Source organism: Rhea pennata, chromosome 24 (genome assembly GCF_028389875.1).
Source record: "Rhea pennata isolate bPtePen1 chromosome 24, bPtePen1.pri, whole genome shotgun sequence".
NCBI classification, from domain to species: Eukaryota; Metazoa; Chordata; class Aves; order Rheiformes; family Rheidae; genus Rhea; species Rhea pennata.
Genome location: NC_084686.1, coordinates 331,701 through 348,810, shown reverse-complemented (window position 1 = coordinate 348,810; position 17,110 = coordinate 331,701). Strand labels below are relative to the sequence as shown.

At 43.7% G+C, this 17,110-nt stretch overlaps 1 protein-coding gene across 4 annotated transcripts; it reads left to right on the top strand.

The window, feature by feature from the left end:
* The first annotated feature begins 444 nt into the window (after positions 1-444).
* HYOU1 (hypoxia up-regulated 1) lies at positions 445-17,041 on the top strand. 4 transcript variants are annotated; one of them, XM_062594655.1, is made up of 24 exons: positions 445-563; positions 951-1,044; positions 2,321-2,399; positions 2,699-2,853; positions 2,957-3,033; positions 3,854-4,035; positions 4,734-4,849; positions 5,589-5,772; positions 6,224-6,358; positions 7,265-7,347; positions 7,447-7,579; positions 8,033-8,220; positions 8,500-8,638; positions 8,748-8,808; positions 9,631-9,713; positions 10,339-10,539; positions 10,986-11,185; positions 11,878-11,965; positions 12,538-12,660; positions 13,050-13,183; positions 13,697-13,781; positions 14,247-14,499; positions 15,314-15,391; positions 15,961-17,041. In XM_062594655.1, the coding sequence occupies exons 1-24, from the start codon at positions 500-502 to the stop codon at positions 16,020-16,022; spliced, it is 2,997 nt and encodes a 998-aa protein (XP_062450639.1). In that variant the 5' UTR covers positions 445-499; the 3' UTR covers positions 16,023-17,041. The 4 variants fall into 4 exon arrangements, with proteins under 4 accessions (XP_062450639.1, XP_062450640.1, XP_062450643.1 ...); XM_062594657.1 differs by lacking the exons at positions 445-563; positions 951-1,044 and adding an exon at positions 1,779-1,795; XM_062594656.1 differs by lacking the exons at positions 7,265-7,347; positions 7,447-7,579.
* Positions 17,042-17,110: the final 69 nt, after the last annotated feature.

Here is a 17,110-nt window from a genome sequence, read left to right as displayed (position 1 = left end):
TCTGGGGAAAGTCTCGGGGCTCCGAGGCAGATGTGTGGGCCGCGGGGGGGGTCTGAGGCGCCTTCCGGCCGCCAGGGGGCGATGCGCGGCCGGGGGGGGGGGGGGGGGGGAGGGAATAGGCACGTCAGCGCGCATGTAGTACGTCAGCGCGCACGCCTACGCCCCCCGCCGTTGCCGCGTCCCGGCGCTGCCAGTGGCGCTGGCCAATGGCGCCGAAGCTCCCGTCGTGCCCGCTTCCGGCTGTCGCGACGTGGCCCAATGGGGGCGCGCGGGCCGCCCCGATTGGCGCGCGGCGCCCGGCGCTGGCGGCCGCGCCAATGAGCTCGCGCCGCGTCCGGGCCGGGGGTTGCGCGAGGCGCCGGGCCGCTGCCGCAGCACCTGCCGGCGGCGGCGGGCAGCGCGCGCGGCGGAGGTGGGCGCCGGGCGGGCCCTGAGCCGGGCCGGCCGAGCCGTGACGGGGCGCCCTTGCAGCGGGTGGCGGGCCGCCGCGGCGACGAGGATGGCGCGGGTGCCCTGGGGGGCGCTGGCCTGCCTGCTGCTGATCTGCTGCCTGCCAGAAACAGGTACGCGCGGGCCCGGCGGCGCGGCCCGGTCCTCGCGGTCCCGTCCTCCTCCCCGGGACTCGGGGGCCGGGGCTCTGCTGTGCCGCTGTCGGTTCCCCTCGGCCCACCAGAGCTCGAGCAGCGGCTGAGCCGGAGGCAGGCAGCTAGCGGGGAGCTCCCCGGCGGCTCCCTAGAGCTCTTGGGGAGGCCTGGGCGTCCTGAACAGCTGCGCCTGCTCCAGCGCGCTTGTCCAGGAGCTGCTGGGTCCCGCCTGCGTTGGCGTCCTGCAGCTCCCGGTTCCTGAGGAGCTGCTCGCCTTCCTAGGGATCTGTGCTTAACGGGAAAAGGGTTATTCTCCTGGAGAGTAGGTGTGTTTATTCACGTGTCTTTTTTGCTCACGTCTTGCAGAGTCTCTGGCTGTGATGTCGGTGGACATGGGCAGTGAATCGATGAAGATAGCCATTGTGAAACCTGGTGTGCCGATGGAGATTGTGTTAAACAAGTAAACAGCAACTGTTCTTCTACATCTCTATGTGTTGGGATTAAGTGGTGGGAGGATGAAATGCAGTGGGCTGCCGTTCACCCGTGTTTATTCTGCCTTATTTATTAGAGTTTGAAGTTTCCTTGCAAATACTCTGAGTTGATGATTTGCAGCAGTAGAGAGTTTAATTAATGCTGTTTGTGTGTTGTAAGCAAAATAGCCATCTAATGTAGGACTGCATGACTTTAGTACTCACCAAGGCAGCAATTCAGCTTTTACCTTACCTTAGGTGTGCTCTGTTGCACTTTAGGGGTCTTCTAAGCAAGTAGCTCTAAGTCTGTGTATTTAAGAATATTTCATGATCCAAACGTAAAAGGATGTAATATCGTGTTTCTGTATGTTCAGATAAGAAGCCCGATTCTCTGTTCCTCATAAGGTAATGGATAGACTGTTCTGTTTTACTGCAGCTGTCCAGAACCCATAGTCATTTATGAAGCAAATAAAACTCTTCTTTCACTTTGCTTCCTCAGCCAGTCTCTGGGACACTGCATTGAAAAAACATTGCATTTGGGAGAAGATGTACTATCAGGAACATCCTCACTTTTCAGGAGTTTAGGCTCTGACAGATAATAAACAGATCTTTCACCCAGCTCCCTGAAACTTGGCAGTCATTAATAGAAAGAGGGAACACTCCCTTTGCTCACTAAAGGAGGAGGAAAAAAAAAAGCAGATCTTGTCTGATTATAAAGCAGCACTTTCCAGAAAATTGTTTGTGAGTTTGCCTTATTCGTAACAGTTTTCTTGTTTTGTTTTTTTGTAGCCTTATGTTAGAGGATTGCTAGCATGTTACGAGGCATTCGGAAGTGGATAGTATACTAACGTATTTCTGAGCTTTGTAGGCAAGTTGAAGCTGTTTAATAGTTACCACAGTAAAATAGTCATCCCAGTGTTTTAATGCTTGGATTGGAGCAGGAAAATGAGTCCCCTCTGTAGGTTGCTAATGCTACAGGAAAAACAAGTAATTTGCGCACAGTAGCAATTGTTAATTTGAAGGGTGGCTGTCCATGTTTGTTAAGCATGTCACTTGTTCTTGTCATGAGGAACATCAGCAGGCATGAAGCTCTGAAGGGAGAGGCTGCTATTGCTGCCCTTCAGATTCATGAAGGCTGCTCTTTCTCTCACTAGATGGTATCTGAGCATCTTCTTTTAGTCCATCAAAAACACTCCCCATTCTCGCTAGAAACTCTGTATTGATGGCCACCTGTATCAATTGTTTTATCCTGCCCTTCCTACATAGGGAGTCACGAAGGAAAACTCCTGTGGCTGTTTCGTTGAAAGAAAATGAGCGTCTCTTTGGCGATAGCGCACTAGGAATGGTAAGAGCTCTTGTTACTCAGTATGCCAAATGCAATTCCTATGTACAGATTGTTTTTCCTCTGTTGAGTCCTTGATGATGGACATCTGAGTTAGAAAGTTTTATTTTTTGTTTTATACTTTTTTCTTCTCTTAATCCATGTGGTGGTTTACTGGCTTTCTGTATTGGCTCTTTGTGTACCAGTCTTGCCTTCCAAACTCCCATAGCAAGAGCTGTTCAGTGTGTGGAATGAGAGAAGTTTATCTGACAGCAGCAGAGCTGAAGAAATCTAGTTGGGTGATTTGCTTTTCTTTTCTGTAGTCAATAAGGAGCCCCAAGGTGGCATTCAGATACTTTCAGGATCTGTTGGGTAAGCATATTGATAACCCCCAAGTGGCGCTGTACCAATCACGATTCCCAGAACATGAGCTGGTGAAGGATGAGAGGAGACAGACAGTTGTCTTCAAGCTGACCCAGTAAGTGACTTCTTCTGGGACTTCTTCTGAGACAGCTAGGACTTTGGCTGTTGGGCTTCTATAGCTGACTACTGTAAATTTCTTTCCTGTTCGTTTCTTGCAGAACTATGCAGTTTTCTCCAGAGGAGATGCTGGGAATGGTCTTGAACTATTCACGTGCTCTGGCTGAAGAATTTGCAGGTTAGGAAGATTTAGGTGTTTCTTACAGTATCTGTGCATGTGTATGTATTAAAGGATTTGAGTGTGGACAGGAGGAATCTGAAAACCTCAGAACTTTACGAAGGATTTTGGGTATTGTGAACCTCAGCTTGTAAGCAGGACTTAGCAACTATCAAGTTATCATGTGTGTTTCATGATGACCATTTGGGTTCTTAATCCCACCCACTGTTGCACTGAAGCCCTTTCTTGACAGTCTCTGGAGAAAGAATAAGATGTTCTCTGTGTGTGTGTGATTATGACTAGTCACACTAGACTGTGTGACTCCAGTCACAGTGTGACTAGAGCTGAGGCATATTGGTTGCTCATGTGTAGGAAGAAGTGGAAATTCCTCTGTTCGTGTCCATGTTGTAGCTAGTCTGGATGGAGACTTGCTGCCAAAGCTGACCTACAGTAAAAGAGCAAAAAGTATTGTTCGCTTAGTAATACTGAAGTCAGTTCAAAGACTTAGTCTGGAGAGTAAACTTAACCCATTGATACTGCAAAGTTCCATGAGGATCATATTTGCTAAAATCTAAGGCATCCCAAAGTGTCTGAAAGTAAGCGCGACACACAAAAGAAATATCAGTGGCCTCATTGCTTTGTGAGAATCTGCAAAGTCTGTTTGGTTTCAACAGGAGACAAACAGATTCATCGTCAGTGATCCTGGCTGCTGATGCTGCTTCAGGATTGATTTATGTAGGGGATTTTATCTTGGAGTCTCTGGCTTTGCTATCATCACCCTATTATGAGTGTTTGTGCATGGCTGTAGCAGTGAAAAACATATCCTCTTCAACTCTTTCAGAGCAGCCCATAAAGGATGCAGTGATCACTGTTCCTGCCTACTTCAACCAGGCAGAGAGGAGGGCCGTTCTGCACGCTGCTCGCATGGCTGACTTGAAAGTTCTGCAGCTGATCAACGACAACACTGCTGTAGCGTTGAACTATGGAGTTTTTAGGAGGAAAGACATCAATGCCACTGCACAGGTATGTGCATTTGGGAGATGCAGAGAATCCTGCGCACATGCGTGCATGTTGGGGAGAAAGTGCTGCAGGCAAACTCAGAAGGGCTTAACTGTAAGAAAGTGGACTTTGCTATTTAACCAGTCTCCTTTGTTTTTGTATGTGCATCAACAAAGTGGAGAAAGAAAACCCTATCTGAATTACCCAGGAGAGCCATAGTGTGGAAAGGAATGGTTAATTTATTAAATTATTCTGTGGCTGAAAGCTGCTAGAGTGAAAGGCAGATGGTTGGGTTTAGGATTTTCAGTTCCCATTCTGTAAACCTGTGCTTGTTCTTTGCCTGGGAGGGTGGAGGGGGAAACATTATTTATCTTGTAAGGAATTGACTCCAAAATACTTGACTTTTTTTTTTTCCTGTGGCTTAAGAAACTTTAAAGAGCAAAACTTCGTTTTATACTCTGTAGAATGGGTGAGAAAGGTTTTCTTGACTCCTTGTATCAAGTCTGACAATGAGCATCTTTTAGTTCGATCAAAGATCGAGTCCTGCAACTCTGTCATGCAATATAAAGCCAATTTAGTGAGCAGATAGTCATGGCCTGTATCAAGCTTGGAAAGCCACAGATTCTTTTTTTTTTTTTTTTTTTTTTTTTTTTTTTTTTTTTTTTTAATTCATGGGGGGAATCCAGGCTTTTCTGCTTTACTGTCCTGACTTCTCTTTTCAGACTATCATGTTTTATGACATGGGAGCAGGAAGCACCGTTTGTACTATCGTTACGTATCAGACGGTGAAAACTAAGGACTCGGGAACCCAACCTCAATTGCAGATCCAGGGAATTGGGTAAGAATTCTTCATAAGTTTCAAAAAAAAAAAAAAAACACACAGGTTTCAGGAAAGAAACCACCTGTTTCACAGCCTCTTCTAAGTGTAGACTTTTGCACAAGACCTAAACATGGTAACTCAGATAACAGAGGAGCAGAAAGGCTCAAGTTACTAATAACTCCGGTATCAGTGTCCTGTGCAGAAGATGACTGAGAAGTTAAAGAAGGCTGGGGGAAGGGCTAACCAGTATGCTTAGTTTGTTTTAGGCTTGGGTTTTTTAATAGCCTTAAGCCATTTTAGTGTAATTCTATGTCATTTAATCTTACAGAAGTGCAGTATGTCAGTTTGAAATAGTGGAATATAAATGAAAGTACAATGAAGTTATGCCTTACCTGTTAAGGAGAGGTATGCTGTGCATCTCTATTCCAACAATTTTAACTCTAAAACATGTATGTTAATATTTCCTTAAAAAAAAAATCTAGGACCTTTAGTTTCTCAGCTGTTTGACGTGCTTAGCCATCAGGTCTTTATCATACACATTTTGAAGTTGTATGTTTAAAAGCTATTGTCACGGTGACTCTATCTTTTCTTGGTTGAAGCAGTGTTATTTTTGGAACAGCTTTTGTTCTTTCATAATCATTCACAGCTGGTGGCACTGTAGCTGCTTTTGACTGCTTTCTACTCTGTATATTTGTAAAATAATAAATGAGGCTTATTTTCAACATGTTTTAGCTTATTTCCTCTTTCCTTTGCTCAGGTTTGATCGTACTCTTGGAGGCTTAGAGATGGAGCTTCGGCTCCGGGATTATTTGGCAAAACTCTTCAATGATCAGCAGCCTTCAAAAGATGTTCGAAAGAATCCCCGGGCCATGGCCAAACTACTGAAGGAAGCCAACCGTCTGAAAACTGTCCTGAGTGCAAATGCTGACCACATGGCGCAGGTCTGACAATCTGCTGCAGGGCTTCTGGTTTCTTTAGGACTGAGGGTGGGGTGGAATAAGGACAAGTAGGTAAGAGCACTATCCCTCTGCAGTGTCAGTATGCTGAAGAGCATCACTTCCGCTCTCCGGAGATGGTGGCATTTGGGTTTCCTCTAAATTTCTATTTGCATTGTAGCATTAAAGATGTAAATAGATGGATTGAATGAGAGTTAGTCATGTTAAATACGGTAAATGAACTTTTGTGGGGTCTGAGAGAAGCTCATTAGGTTATATCTAGAGCCCTATGTCTTCTGTTCTCTCATTGCCTTAGCAGTGGTGGGATTCGGAGTGCAATCAGGTTCTGGGTGTGTTAACAGAGCTGGAACTTTCCGTAACCCAGGCAGGTCAGGCAGAGACATTGCTTGGAGAGTGCTCTATGAATAATGTTATGCTGGTTGTTTTCTTCTGCCAGATTGAGGGACTATTGGATGACATTGACTTCAAGGCCAAGGTCTCAAGGCAAGAGTTTGAGGATTTGTGCTCTGACTTGTTCCAGCGAGTCCCAGGACCTGTGCAGCAAGCTTTGAGCAGCGCAGAGATGAACCTGGTAGGTTTAGGAATGCATTAAGAAGCCTGGTGCTTCTGTGTATGGAGCTGCTGTCACGTGATCAGAGCATCAGTGATTGTCTTACCTGACATGGTATCAGCACTGCTGAGATGTACAGATGCCTGCTACTATTATAGAGTGCAGTGTTTGTGCTGCACAGAAGTTACTGTTACTCCTGTTAACTAGTGTTAAACAGGAGGCTGTCATGGTTCTCTGTACTGAACACCAGAAACGAAGGAGTTGGATGAGGGTTTTATACCTGTTACAGAATCTCTACTCTTGGGTTGGAGGTTTTTAACACTGGTGTCTCCTTTTTTTTCTTGGATGCTGGTTTTGGTTTCTGTTTTGAAGTTTTATCCCAAACTGCCTGGATACAGAATTACTCCTGTCAGGGTTCTACCTTGAGCACTCCCTTCAGAAGCCCTGTTCCTGATTACAGTTGCACCCAACTGTGACCAGCCCTTTGGAGAAACTCATTGCATTTTTTAAACACTCACATTTCAAGGTGCTGGCATATTCCTGAATATCTTTTGACTCTGGTATTCAATACAAGACACTGAATTGCCTCTTAGAGTCCATGTTTCCTTTTTATTTATTTATTTGTTTATTTTCTGGTCTGGCTTGTTGTCTGAGTTACTGGCTGCTCCAACACAAACTGTTGCTTGCTCAACTATTTCTAAATAAAGTACCGTATTTCATGGGACACTGAGCAGCAGCAATATCATCCCTGTTCCATAGGCTTGATTCCAGGTTCTATGTCTGTGCATTGGGACTGCAAGATGTAGCATGGTTGTTCTCAAAGTGCCACATCAGTGTGTGGTGATGGGGGAAAGAGCATAAGAAAGCCCTGAACTTAGCATTCCAAAATTGCTTTCTCAAGACAAGGTGACTGTTTCCAATCCCTAGGGTGGAATTGACCAGGTGATTCTAGTTGGCGGTGCCACACGGGTCCCAAAAGTGCAGGAGGTTTTGCTGAAAGCTGTGGGCAAGTGAGTATGTGAGGCCCCCTTCTAGTCTGTCTCCTATTGACAAATTACTGTTCATACCAGTGGCTGCAAGGCTTATTTCTCTTGCTTTTCACTTCGTAGAGAGGAACTGGGCAAAAATATCAATGCAGATGAGGCAGCTGCTATGGGTGCAGTCTACCAGGCAGCTGCTTTAAGCAAAGCCTTTAAGGTGAAGCCTTTTGTTGTTCGAGATGCAGCTGTGTTTCCTATCCAGGTAACCCGTTGCTTTCTTTCTCTTGGGGAAAAGTATGGGTGAACTGGGCTGTTTTGGGAGGAAACATTCCAGGTAAACTTTTGGTGTGGGTTGCTCTTGGTAGTGGTGGTTTTTTGTTTGTTTGTTTGTTTGGTTTTTTTTGTTTGTTTGGTTTTTTTTTGTTTGTTTGGTTTTTTTTTGTTTGTTTGGTTTTTTTTTGTTTGTTTGGTTTTTTTTTTTTTGTTTTTTTAAGTGAGGAAGCTATGGAGATCTTTCTGCCAATCTAATAAAGTGCTATATCTAACGAGTTTTTAGATGACTGTAGGTTAGACACATCTGTTGAGAAATACTTAACTGTCCTCTAACTTCCCACACAAGACATAGCAGTCAAATGCTGTGGAACCCTCTGACATAGAATACTGTGGAGGAAGAGGTTTGTACTTGTCTAACTCTGACTTTGCATGCACGTTGCAGGTGGAGTTCACTCGTGAAGTTGAAGAGGATGATAAATCAAAGAGTTTGAAGCATAACAAGAGGATTTTGTTCCAGCGCATGGCACCCTATCCACAGCGCAAAGTTATCACCTTCAACCGCTACACGGATGACTTTGAGTTCTATGTCAACTATGGAGATCTGTCTTTCCTGAACCAGAATGACATGCGGTGGGTTGTGACGGGCATCTGAACAAACAGCTTAGTGACAGTGCAGTATGTGTAGCTGGAAAAGTTCGTAGGCAGGCAGACCCGTGCATCTGGCTAGCCAGCTGGTACATATTTGCAGATCTGTTTTCCAGCTTGTTTGTGCTTTAGCAAACCAGAAGTGCTGGTGACTTGCTTTGTGCAGTCGTTCAGCACTGCAAACATGAATGTGAGAAGTGGTTAGCTGCTCTGCATCATTGTCTTAAAAGTTTTCTCTTTCTGCTTTTGTCTTTATACCATCAGGATTTTTGGATCTCTGAATCTGACTACTGTGAGGCTAAAAGGAGTTGGGGACAGTTTCAAGAAATACTCAGATTATGAGTCCAAAGGCATCAAAGCTCACTTCAACATGGATGAGAGTGGAGTACTAAGTCTTGACCGGGTAACATCCTGTTGTAATGATTGTCAGCTTGTTTACTTCCCCAGTTCCATCACTGTCTATGGTAGTGGTGATCTTTGCTTACATCTGACTCCTTGTTTATCTCTCCAAGGTGGAATCTGTGTTTGAGACCTTAGTGGAAGAAAAGCTGGAAGAGGAATCAACACTGACAAGTAAATGCTGAACTTTGGTGTTCATACTGATTGTTTTGTGTTAACTGCAGTAGCTGGGATAACTACAAGCATCTAATTTCTTTGAGCAGAGCAAGAATCATGTACCGGGGCGGCGGGAGGGAGAGGAGGTGGGGAAATGGGCAGTTAACTGTAGCCTCTGATTATGTTTACAGCTCCAAAATACCTAAAAGCCCTTTGCAAGTGGCTGCTGGGTGCTGCAAGGAGCTCTGTCTGAGATGTCATACACTCCTAAGGTGACTATGGCATGCATTGCGACTTGAAAAATAAGAGTTTTCTTCCTTGTTCAGCTGCATCTGCTCGTTTCAAGAGGTTTCAGGTCCTACATCCATAGCCCTGCAGCATCCTCCCTTCTGGCTGTCTGGGTTATGATACTGCTGATCTGTGCTTTGCATTGTCCAGGTTCTAAAGCAAGAGCAAAGATTTCTCTATAGAAAGGGAGTTGGAATTTTTCATATATGGAGATGAAGGAGAGGTGCGCGGGTAGCTAATGCAGTCATACGTTGAAGCTTGAAGTTTTTCAATTGAAGTAATAAATTCCAGATCCTGTTCTCATGGAGAGTTGGACTTCCATCTGTGTATGTGTGTTTGTGTGTGCGTGTACGTATGCAAAAGGCACAAAGTGAAGTTAAGGGAAGGGTGAGTTTCTACAGTATATATAACTAATCTAACTAATCTATTAGGGACGGCCTTGGTAATGACTACATTTTTGAAGGGAAAAAATGAGAGCTGAAGATGGCCTTCTTCCTCCTTTTGCACAGGCTGCTTTGATGATGTTCTGGAATTTTTGTTTCTCTTCAACAGAACTTGGAAACACCATCTCAAGCCTGTTTGGAGGTGGTGGTCCTACACCAGAGACTGGAGAGAATCTGACAGACTCAGTTCAGGTGAGCCCCAGAGTGCTGGCTATGATGATTAAGGGGGAGTCCTTGGGCCTTGCTTTGGCTGCTAAGGAGGCAGTGGTTCCTGTGAGCAAAATCAATGCTGTCTGGCAGATTGTCAGAATTTTAAATATGTATTTTTCAAAAAATGCTGTATTTCCCTGAGCTGTGTGTGGCATGCTTTTAAGAAACTTGTGGCCTTTTGCTGGCAAATCCAGCAAAACTGGCTTTATGGGCTGGACTTGTTTCCGGTCAAATCTTTCTACGTTAGGATAATTGCTGTATGGACAGGCTTTTGTCTGTGTGCTGTCAATGCAGATGTTAGCAGGCTCCTTGCTTCCTGGGCCATATAGGTACAGCTGCAGTTGTACTGGCAGGAGTGATTTGCTTTCCTTTCACTGCAATAAATGTTTCTAGCCATGGAGTTACGTTCTGCATTGAGGTGGTTCTTTGTTAATATTGTAACTCTAGCCCACCTAGCGTGCTCTCTCACTAACTGCTGTTTTTGCTGTGAGCACTGAATTTCGTATATGCAGCTTTGCACAGAATATCTGTTTGGTGAAGCACTTGCATGGAATTTCTATGTAAAGACAGTGTTTTTGTTCCTCCTTTGCTTACCTGTGGTGACCAGGAAGAAGAAGAGAGCCTAGCAGAAAGTGCTAAAGAAGAGCAGGGGGAGAAACAAGACCAGAAAAGCAGTGCAGAAGATGCTGATGAAGGCCAGGGAGAGGAAAAACAGCAGTCACCACCTCCAGGTCAAGACAAAACAGAAGCTGCTGCTCCAAAAGCAGAGTCACAGAAAAAGGAAGAAGGAGAGAAATCAGAGTCTCAGGTAAGCAGCAGACTGAAGGAATGTATATGTAGCTTTGGTGCTTGAAAGGTATGTTTGGAAGAAATAAAATTCCTATCATCTTCCAGTGCTCAGTGTTTATGAAAGCTTTTTCCTGTCAATGCCCTGTCTTGGAAAGAATTGCTTAGTTTGGCTTCAGTTGCAAGAAACATTTCTTTTTTTCTTCACAAGCCTCTCTGTCCTTTATTCTTTTCTAAGAACAGGGCTGGTAAGTACCCTACCTGCATACAGATTTCCACACTATTGCTATGGAAGTGTCTTCATGGATGCTTCCAGTCTTGTCCTGCAGACTTGGCTGAGTTTTGTTCTTAACTCCCTGTGCATTATTGGGTAAAAGCTCCTTGGCTGCATGAGAAGCATTTTTCAGACCATTTGGAAGGTGATGCAAATCTGTCTCTTTACCTGAAAATGTATTTTGTCTGTTACAGGATCCCAAAGAGAACAGAGAATCTGTGAAAGAGGAAGAACTGTCCAAAAGTTCCAGTGACAGCACAGCTGCCAAAACAGAGGAAGAGAAGAAGATCAAAACACCCAAGAAGCAGAAGTTTGTGCATGAGATCATCATGGAACTGGATGTAAATGATGTGCTTGATCTGTTGGAGGATGAACTGAAAAGCTCAGTAAAAAAGTAAGTGTGAAATTGGTGTCCTAATATAAAGCACTGGGTGAAGGGAGTGAATTGCTGTGGGACTAGAGGAAGTGATGGTTTCAAAATATACTACTTATTGAGCTCAGTTACCTATGCAGAAATGGCACTATTTGTATTCCTTAAGCAGGTGTGTATAGAGTATATGTACCTGCTTTGGTCCTTGCTGCCTGTACCGATCTTTCTTAGATTAGCTCCCTGCTGTTGGCAGCTGTTTAAAGTGAACCAGGGGAAAATGTCTCCGGGGCAGATGCTGGCAACTCTGAATTGTCATGGTGCATATGTCTGCATTCTGAGATTGTAGTAGTTAAGCTAGGATCACGCTCAACCTACCGCAGCTCTTAGTGGAAGAAGAGGCAACAACTAGGGCAACATGATGCAAATAGTAATATTTGTCATAGTGCTACTGAGTTTCTTAAACCAAAAGGTGTTTCTGGCTTTAAATAGTTAAGCTCTTGTTAGTGTGGTGGTTTTAAAACTGGAATCCTCTATTGTCTCTTCCACTTGATTTTTAGTCTATTTCCCACCTGTCACCTCTCTGGCCTAGAGATGGAGGATTGAAGGAATGATGATCACTCACAAAGTGCTACTGTTCTTAGAAACTGATGTATATAATGTTGTGCTCATCTAAAGGCACTGATTACTTTTCGATTTCTCCTCTGTTCATGTGTTAGACTCCAAGATTTGACGATCAGAGACCTAGAGAAACAGGAAAGAGAAAAATCGGCCAACAGCTTGGAGTCGTTCATCTTTGAGACGCAGGTAAGAGAAGGATATAAAGAAATAGACCTCCTGGAAAGCAGGTAGAAGTGGCTTGCGTACTTTGGCTGATCTGTATGCAGGGGAATTTTGTTTGGGCTGTGATAGGGGAAGGCTGCTTTAAAGATCCTAGTTCTTGCTTTTCAGTCACCTTTTTCTACTAATGTTAGGCTTATCCAAGCCCATGTGGAGTAGGGCATTTTCCTCAAATGAATGCTTTCCATCAAGTTGTCTAAAGTTAAATTTCAGGTTTCCCATGTACCTTATGTACAGTTGCCTGTAAATTTTGGAACACTTGCACTCTGGCTGGAAAGAAATTACGGCTGCTCAAAGGGTACTGCAGAGAAAAGGACAGTAGTGAAATTATGGTTGTTGCAGCTTTATCGTCATATATCATGTCTGGTAATGCTAAGAGCAAGAGCTTAGATTTAGGAGGTTAAATTAGAATCTCTTGGTCAGTTTGTAGAGCACTCCAAGAGTCCACAGTACAGCACAGCTGCAGGTGGGTGACCTGGTTATTTATGCTTCCACAGTCAGTGGTATTTCTTAGAGAGAGGTTACTTTGTCCTTTTCAGGACAAGCTTTACCAGGAGGAATATCAGCTTGCCTCAACGGAGGAGCAGAGAGAAGAAATCTCCAGAAAGCTTAGCGAAGCTTCCAGTTGGATGGAGGAAGAGGGCTATGCGGCTGCAACTAAGGTACTGTTGTGTGCAATCAAGATAAGTCTGCTATAACTGACGTAGACATCTCCATGCAGGATGACGGAGTAGTGATCTGGTTTTGGTCCTTTATAATCTGGTTCTTGAAAACTCCTTGCTGCTTCAGTGTATTATGTACTCAATATAATAAGACCTCATTCTTCCAGTCACATGTGTGTGCATGATCCTGAGCAGCTTTGGTAGAAACCTGTTGATTCTGCATAAAGCTTTTAGTCGTGTGACTTTCACTTTACTATTTGGAAATAGTACGTTTGGTAAGAACTACAAAAACTTGCAGTGTTGACTTCTGGGGCTTACAGTGTTACCATGGGGGAAGAGGTTAGACATGGGGTAAACTTTTCTTTTTTTTCTCCTCTCCCCAATTGCAGGAGCTGAAAGACAAGCTTTCAGAGCTGAAAAAGCTTTGTAGGAACCTCTTTTTCCGTGTAGAGGAAAGGAGAAAGTGGCCAGAACGCCTGGCTGCTCTGGACAGTCTGCTCAACCACTCGACCATCTTCCTCAAGTAAGAACAAGTTGTTAGGAAGAAGAGTTGTGTGGCTGATCACATAAGAGATGCCAGCAGAACATTGACAAGCCATTTCAAGTGGAATGTGGTCTGATAGCTCTAGTGCTCTCAAGGCAAGGAGGCCATAACTGTTTATTAGTGATTGGTTCTACAGCATGCATTAAGAGAAGCATGCAAACCCTGTTTAGGCTGTAAGAACAGGAAATGTCAAATGCTCTGCATGCTGTTTCTGGGCAGATCTATCCCTCTTGACTTCTTTTGTAATCTTCCCTGTTGTCCTGCCCTTGTGATAGCTGCATTTGCTGGCTCTGTGTCCCATTTCTAGCATTCAGAGATGGATTTAGGCCTGTTTCCTGCAGATATAAGAGGTGCAAGTGTAAAACACAGTAATTGGTATGCAGTGACTATTTATTTTTATTATTGTAATTAAAAACACTGTTGCCCATTTGTGGTCTGTTTGGTTGCAAAAACCCTTCTTTTTCTTTCTTTCTTTTTTTCTTAATTTTTGAGGGGAGCGCGAATGATTCCAGACTCTGACCAGATATTCACAGAAGTGGAACTGAGTACACTGGAAAAAGCCATCAATGAAACAACGGTAATAAAGAATTGAATGGTTTTTTTGGGGGGGGCGGTTGGAGTTGTGCTTCCTGTCCCAAGTAATAGGTGTCTTTCACTCAAGGTTGGGGAATAGAGCCTGCGAGTCTTGTTTCCGTACCTCTAGCAAACCATTTTTGCACTTCAGTGTTTTCTAATCCCCAGCTTGACCCTGGACTGCTTTGGGGAGATAAAGATTTTTTTGTGTTGCATGTAGACAGAGCTCTCCAGGAAGAATGCTGTAGCCCAGTAATCTAGCTCCATACAGTTTTAAAAGTAGCTGTTTTTTATTCCGGTTCTTTTTGTCCTATGCCTGGGATATCTAAGAAGCTGGAAGAAATGCAGCAGGGAACAGTGTTACCCTGAGTAAATTAGGCCTAGGAACAGTGGTTTTGAGATACTGTGATGTACTGTGGTTTGAAGAACCAAGTAGTACCAAAAAAGTACCTCTTCCTCCCTACATCAGGTGTGGAAAAACGAGACACTGGCTGAACAGAACAAGCTCTCTCCTGCTGAGAAACCTGTCCTGCTGTCCAAGGATATAGAGCTCAAGATAGCAGCTCTGGACAGGGAAGTGCAGTACCTTCTGAATAAGGCCAAGTTTGCAAAACCCAAACCAAGAAAGGAGAAGAACACCACAAAACCTGATTCAGGCAAGAATGCTACAGCAGCATCTGAGAGTGAGGACACTATCCCTCCTACGGAGGGGAAACATGAAGGTAAGGGAGGGAGTGATGGCAGCATTGCCTTACTAACTTGTAACTGCCATATGTAACATGCATCTCTGCCTTGAGTTAAAGGAGGCTAAGTGGACGATAGCTAATTTAAAGGTGAACTGATCCTCCTGCTAGTTGTTAAAGACAGCAGGGAAAGTCTAGGCAGTCTTCTGCCTGCCGCCTCCTTCCTTCTCCCTGTGTTCTTGTTAGTTTTCTCTGAAGGAAAAGAAAGGGTTTATAAACTTCCTAGGAAGGTTAGTGTCTATCTCTTTGGCTAGCTGCCTTATTTATAAGATCAGCCATCAATTACATTCCTGGATGTGCAGAACAAGTATGGAAGGTTAAGTCCTATATTAAGGAATAGATTGAACTGTTGATGAGAATGTTTTGTAGCTAAGGTGGACTCTGGAAAAAAATCTCTTGGAACATGAAGAACTTGACTTTCTCTTTTCTGAACTTCAAAGATCTTTGGGTTCTGGATGACATGTTTCTCTTAAAGCTAGACTGCTCTTTATCAGCAGACTTCCCAGCCTGTTCCTTGGGCCTGAATAAGAGATCCTGATCCCACTCTAAAGGTGACTTAGCTGCACAGTCAGTAGATTGTCCAGGGTTTCTAGGGACATAAAGCCTGGCAGTGAGAAATCAGGAGTGGTTCTGTGATGTTCCTCTGAGTGCATTACAGAGATCCCCTTTGAGATTGAATTAGTATTGTCCTGCAGAGGCATCTTAGTTGGCTTGTTTGCAACCTCACTGTTAGCCACATGGCCTGCACCTCATTTCTGAACATTTGCATCATTTCTTTTTGCATTAAATATAGATAAACCTGAGGATATCAGTCCAATCAAGGAACCTCCTACAGATGAGAAAGTAGGTGGTGAGCCTGGATCAGAGTCAGGTGGGTGCATGTTTGGCTTAGAGCTAGGTAGCTATGAATGCTATGAATGCATCCATGAGTGTTTTTTCTATCTTTTGGATGTAGAAGGCAATTAATGTGGCAGAACCTCCAACTGCTGAGTAGTTGGGAATTCTGCAAAGAGGAAAATGAAAGTTTGGTTCCTCAGTATTCCTGACTTTTTATTCTACCCAGTGCAGAGTTGTAATGTACCACTGCCTTCTGCCTCATCAGCTGCTTTGTGCCTCCATCAGTCCAGTTTATAGCCTAATCCCTTAGTTTAAGCCCATCTTTGTTAAGTGCCAAGCAGCATATATCACTTTAGTGAGTTCATGTGCATGTGCAGGTTTTTCTGCCAGACTTGAATTGAAGACAGCAATATTCAGCAGGTGGAGGGCAGTAATGTCGCAAACTCTTCATAGCTGAATACCAGTCCCTAAAGCATTCCCATGATGTATGTACCACAGATTGAGAATTTAGCGGAAGATTTAATGAATGTCAGCGATGTTTAATGCTACTTTGTGTGCTTTCAAACGATTACAGTGTATAACTTGGATCTTTTCATTACACAGGGTCCCAAAAAGAGAAGAAAACAGAAGCTGGAGGAGAAAGCAGGAAAAATGATGAGTTATAACACCCCTGAAATCTCACTAGAGTAACATCTATTTATTTGAGGGTTACTTTCTTGTTTTTTTATAATGGACCTGGCTAGTTATGATGTAAAAGGCACACAACAAACAGTCTGACAACAAAATGCAATAGAGATGTACATTTTTTTTTTCCTGGGGATTTTGCCGCTACTAACTTAGTGAATTGTTTTTTATTTTCTCTGTTCTTATGTGTTTAAAGGTGACTGTGTGCTCACCAACGGTTGTCTCTGTTTCAGAACAGTCTTACTGAAGTCTCCAAAGTGACTTTTCTGTAGAGGAAAACAGTGAAAGAAATGTTGTAAGCTTTAGGAGGTTACTTGGAACATATACTCTGTGCCACACTTCATCTGGTGAAGATAAAAGGGATTAATCCAGAAACGTGTTGCTAGGATGCTCTTGTCTTTGCATATGAGGCCCTAACCTAAAAAAAATGGTGTGATTTCAGCTGATGGGAAGTGTACGCTCATTTGGATACCTGGGAAGGCAGAACAGATTTGGGAAGACAGATGCTCTGTGCTTCAAGATAAGAATGTGTCTATTTTCCATAGACTGTTATTAAATCCATCTCTATCCATGCTCTGTAGCAGAGTCTGAAAATGGTGAATTGAGACTTAACCAAACGATTCAGTTTATTGTTTACTATAAAATAAAAGCTCAAAAGTTGCAAAGTTGAAAGAGACTGGAAGAAGGAATACATTAGTGTATCTTTCTCTGTGGTTCATATTGTTTGTTGTTCCAACGAGAGGGGGCACAGGGTTAGGTAAAAGCAAGAGAAAAATGGCAAATTTAATACAACTATCCTCCTTCTGCAGTATCTTGTGTACTCAGACTGGCTTCATTGTGAAACTCTGTCCTTGGCTGTGGTCTCCTAACTTCTTGGGAATGTTCATGCTGCTAAAATACACGAGTGAAGTCTTTGACTTATGCAAACACTTGTGAATGTGCATCTGATGTTGTTCTCCATTGGCCCATTCAACCAAAAAATAAAAATTATCCTTCCTGACAGTCTCTTAAGTATACTTTTGTTTTGGAAAAAAATGAGAAAGTTTATGGAGCTTTATTTTAGGTTCTG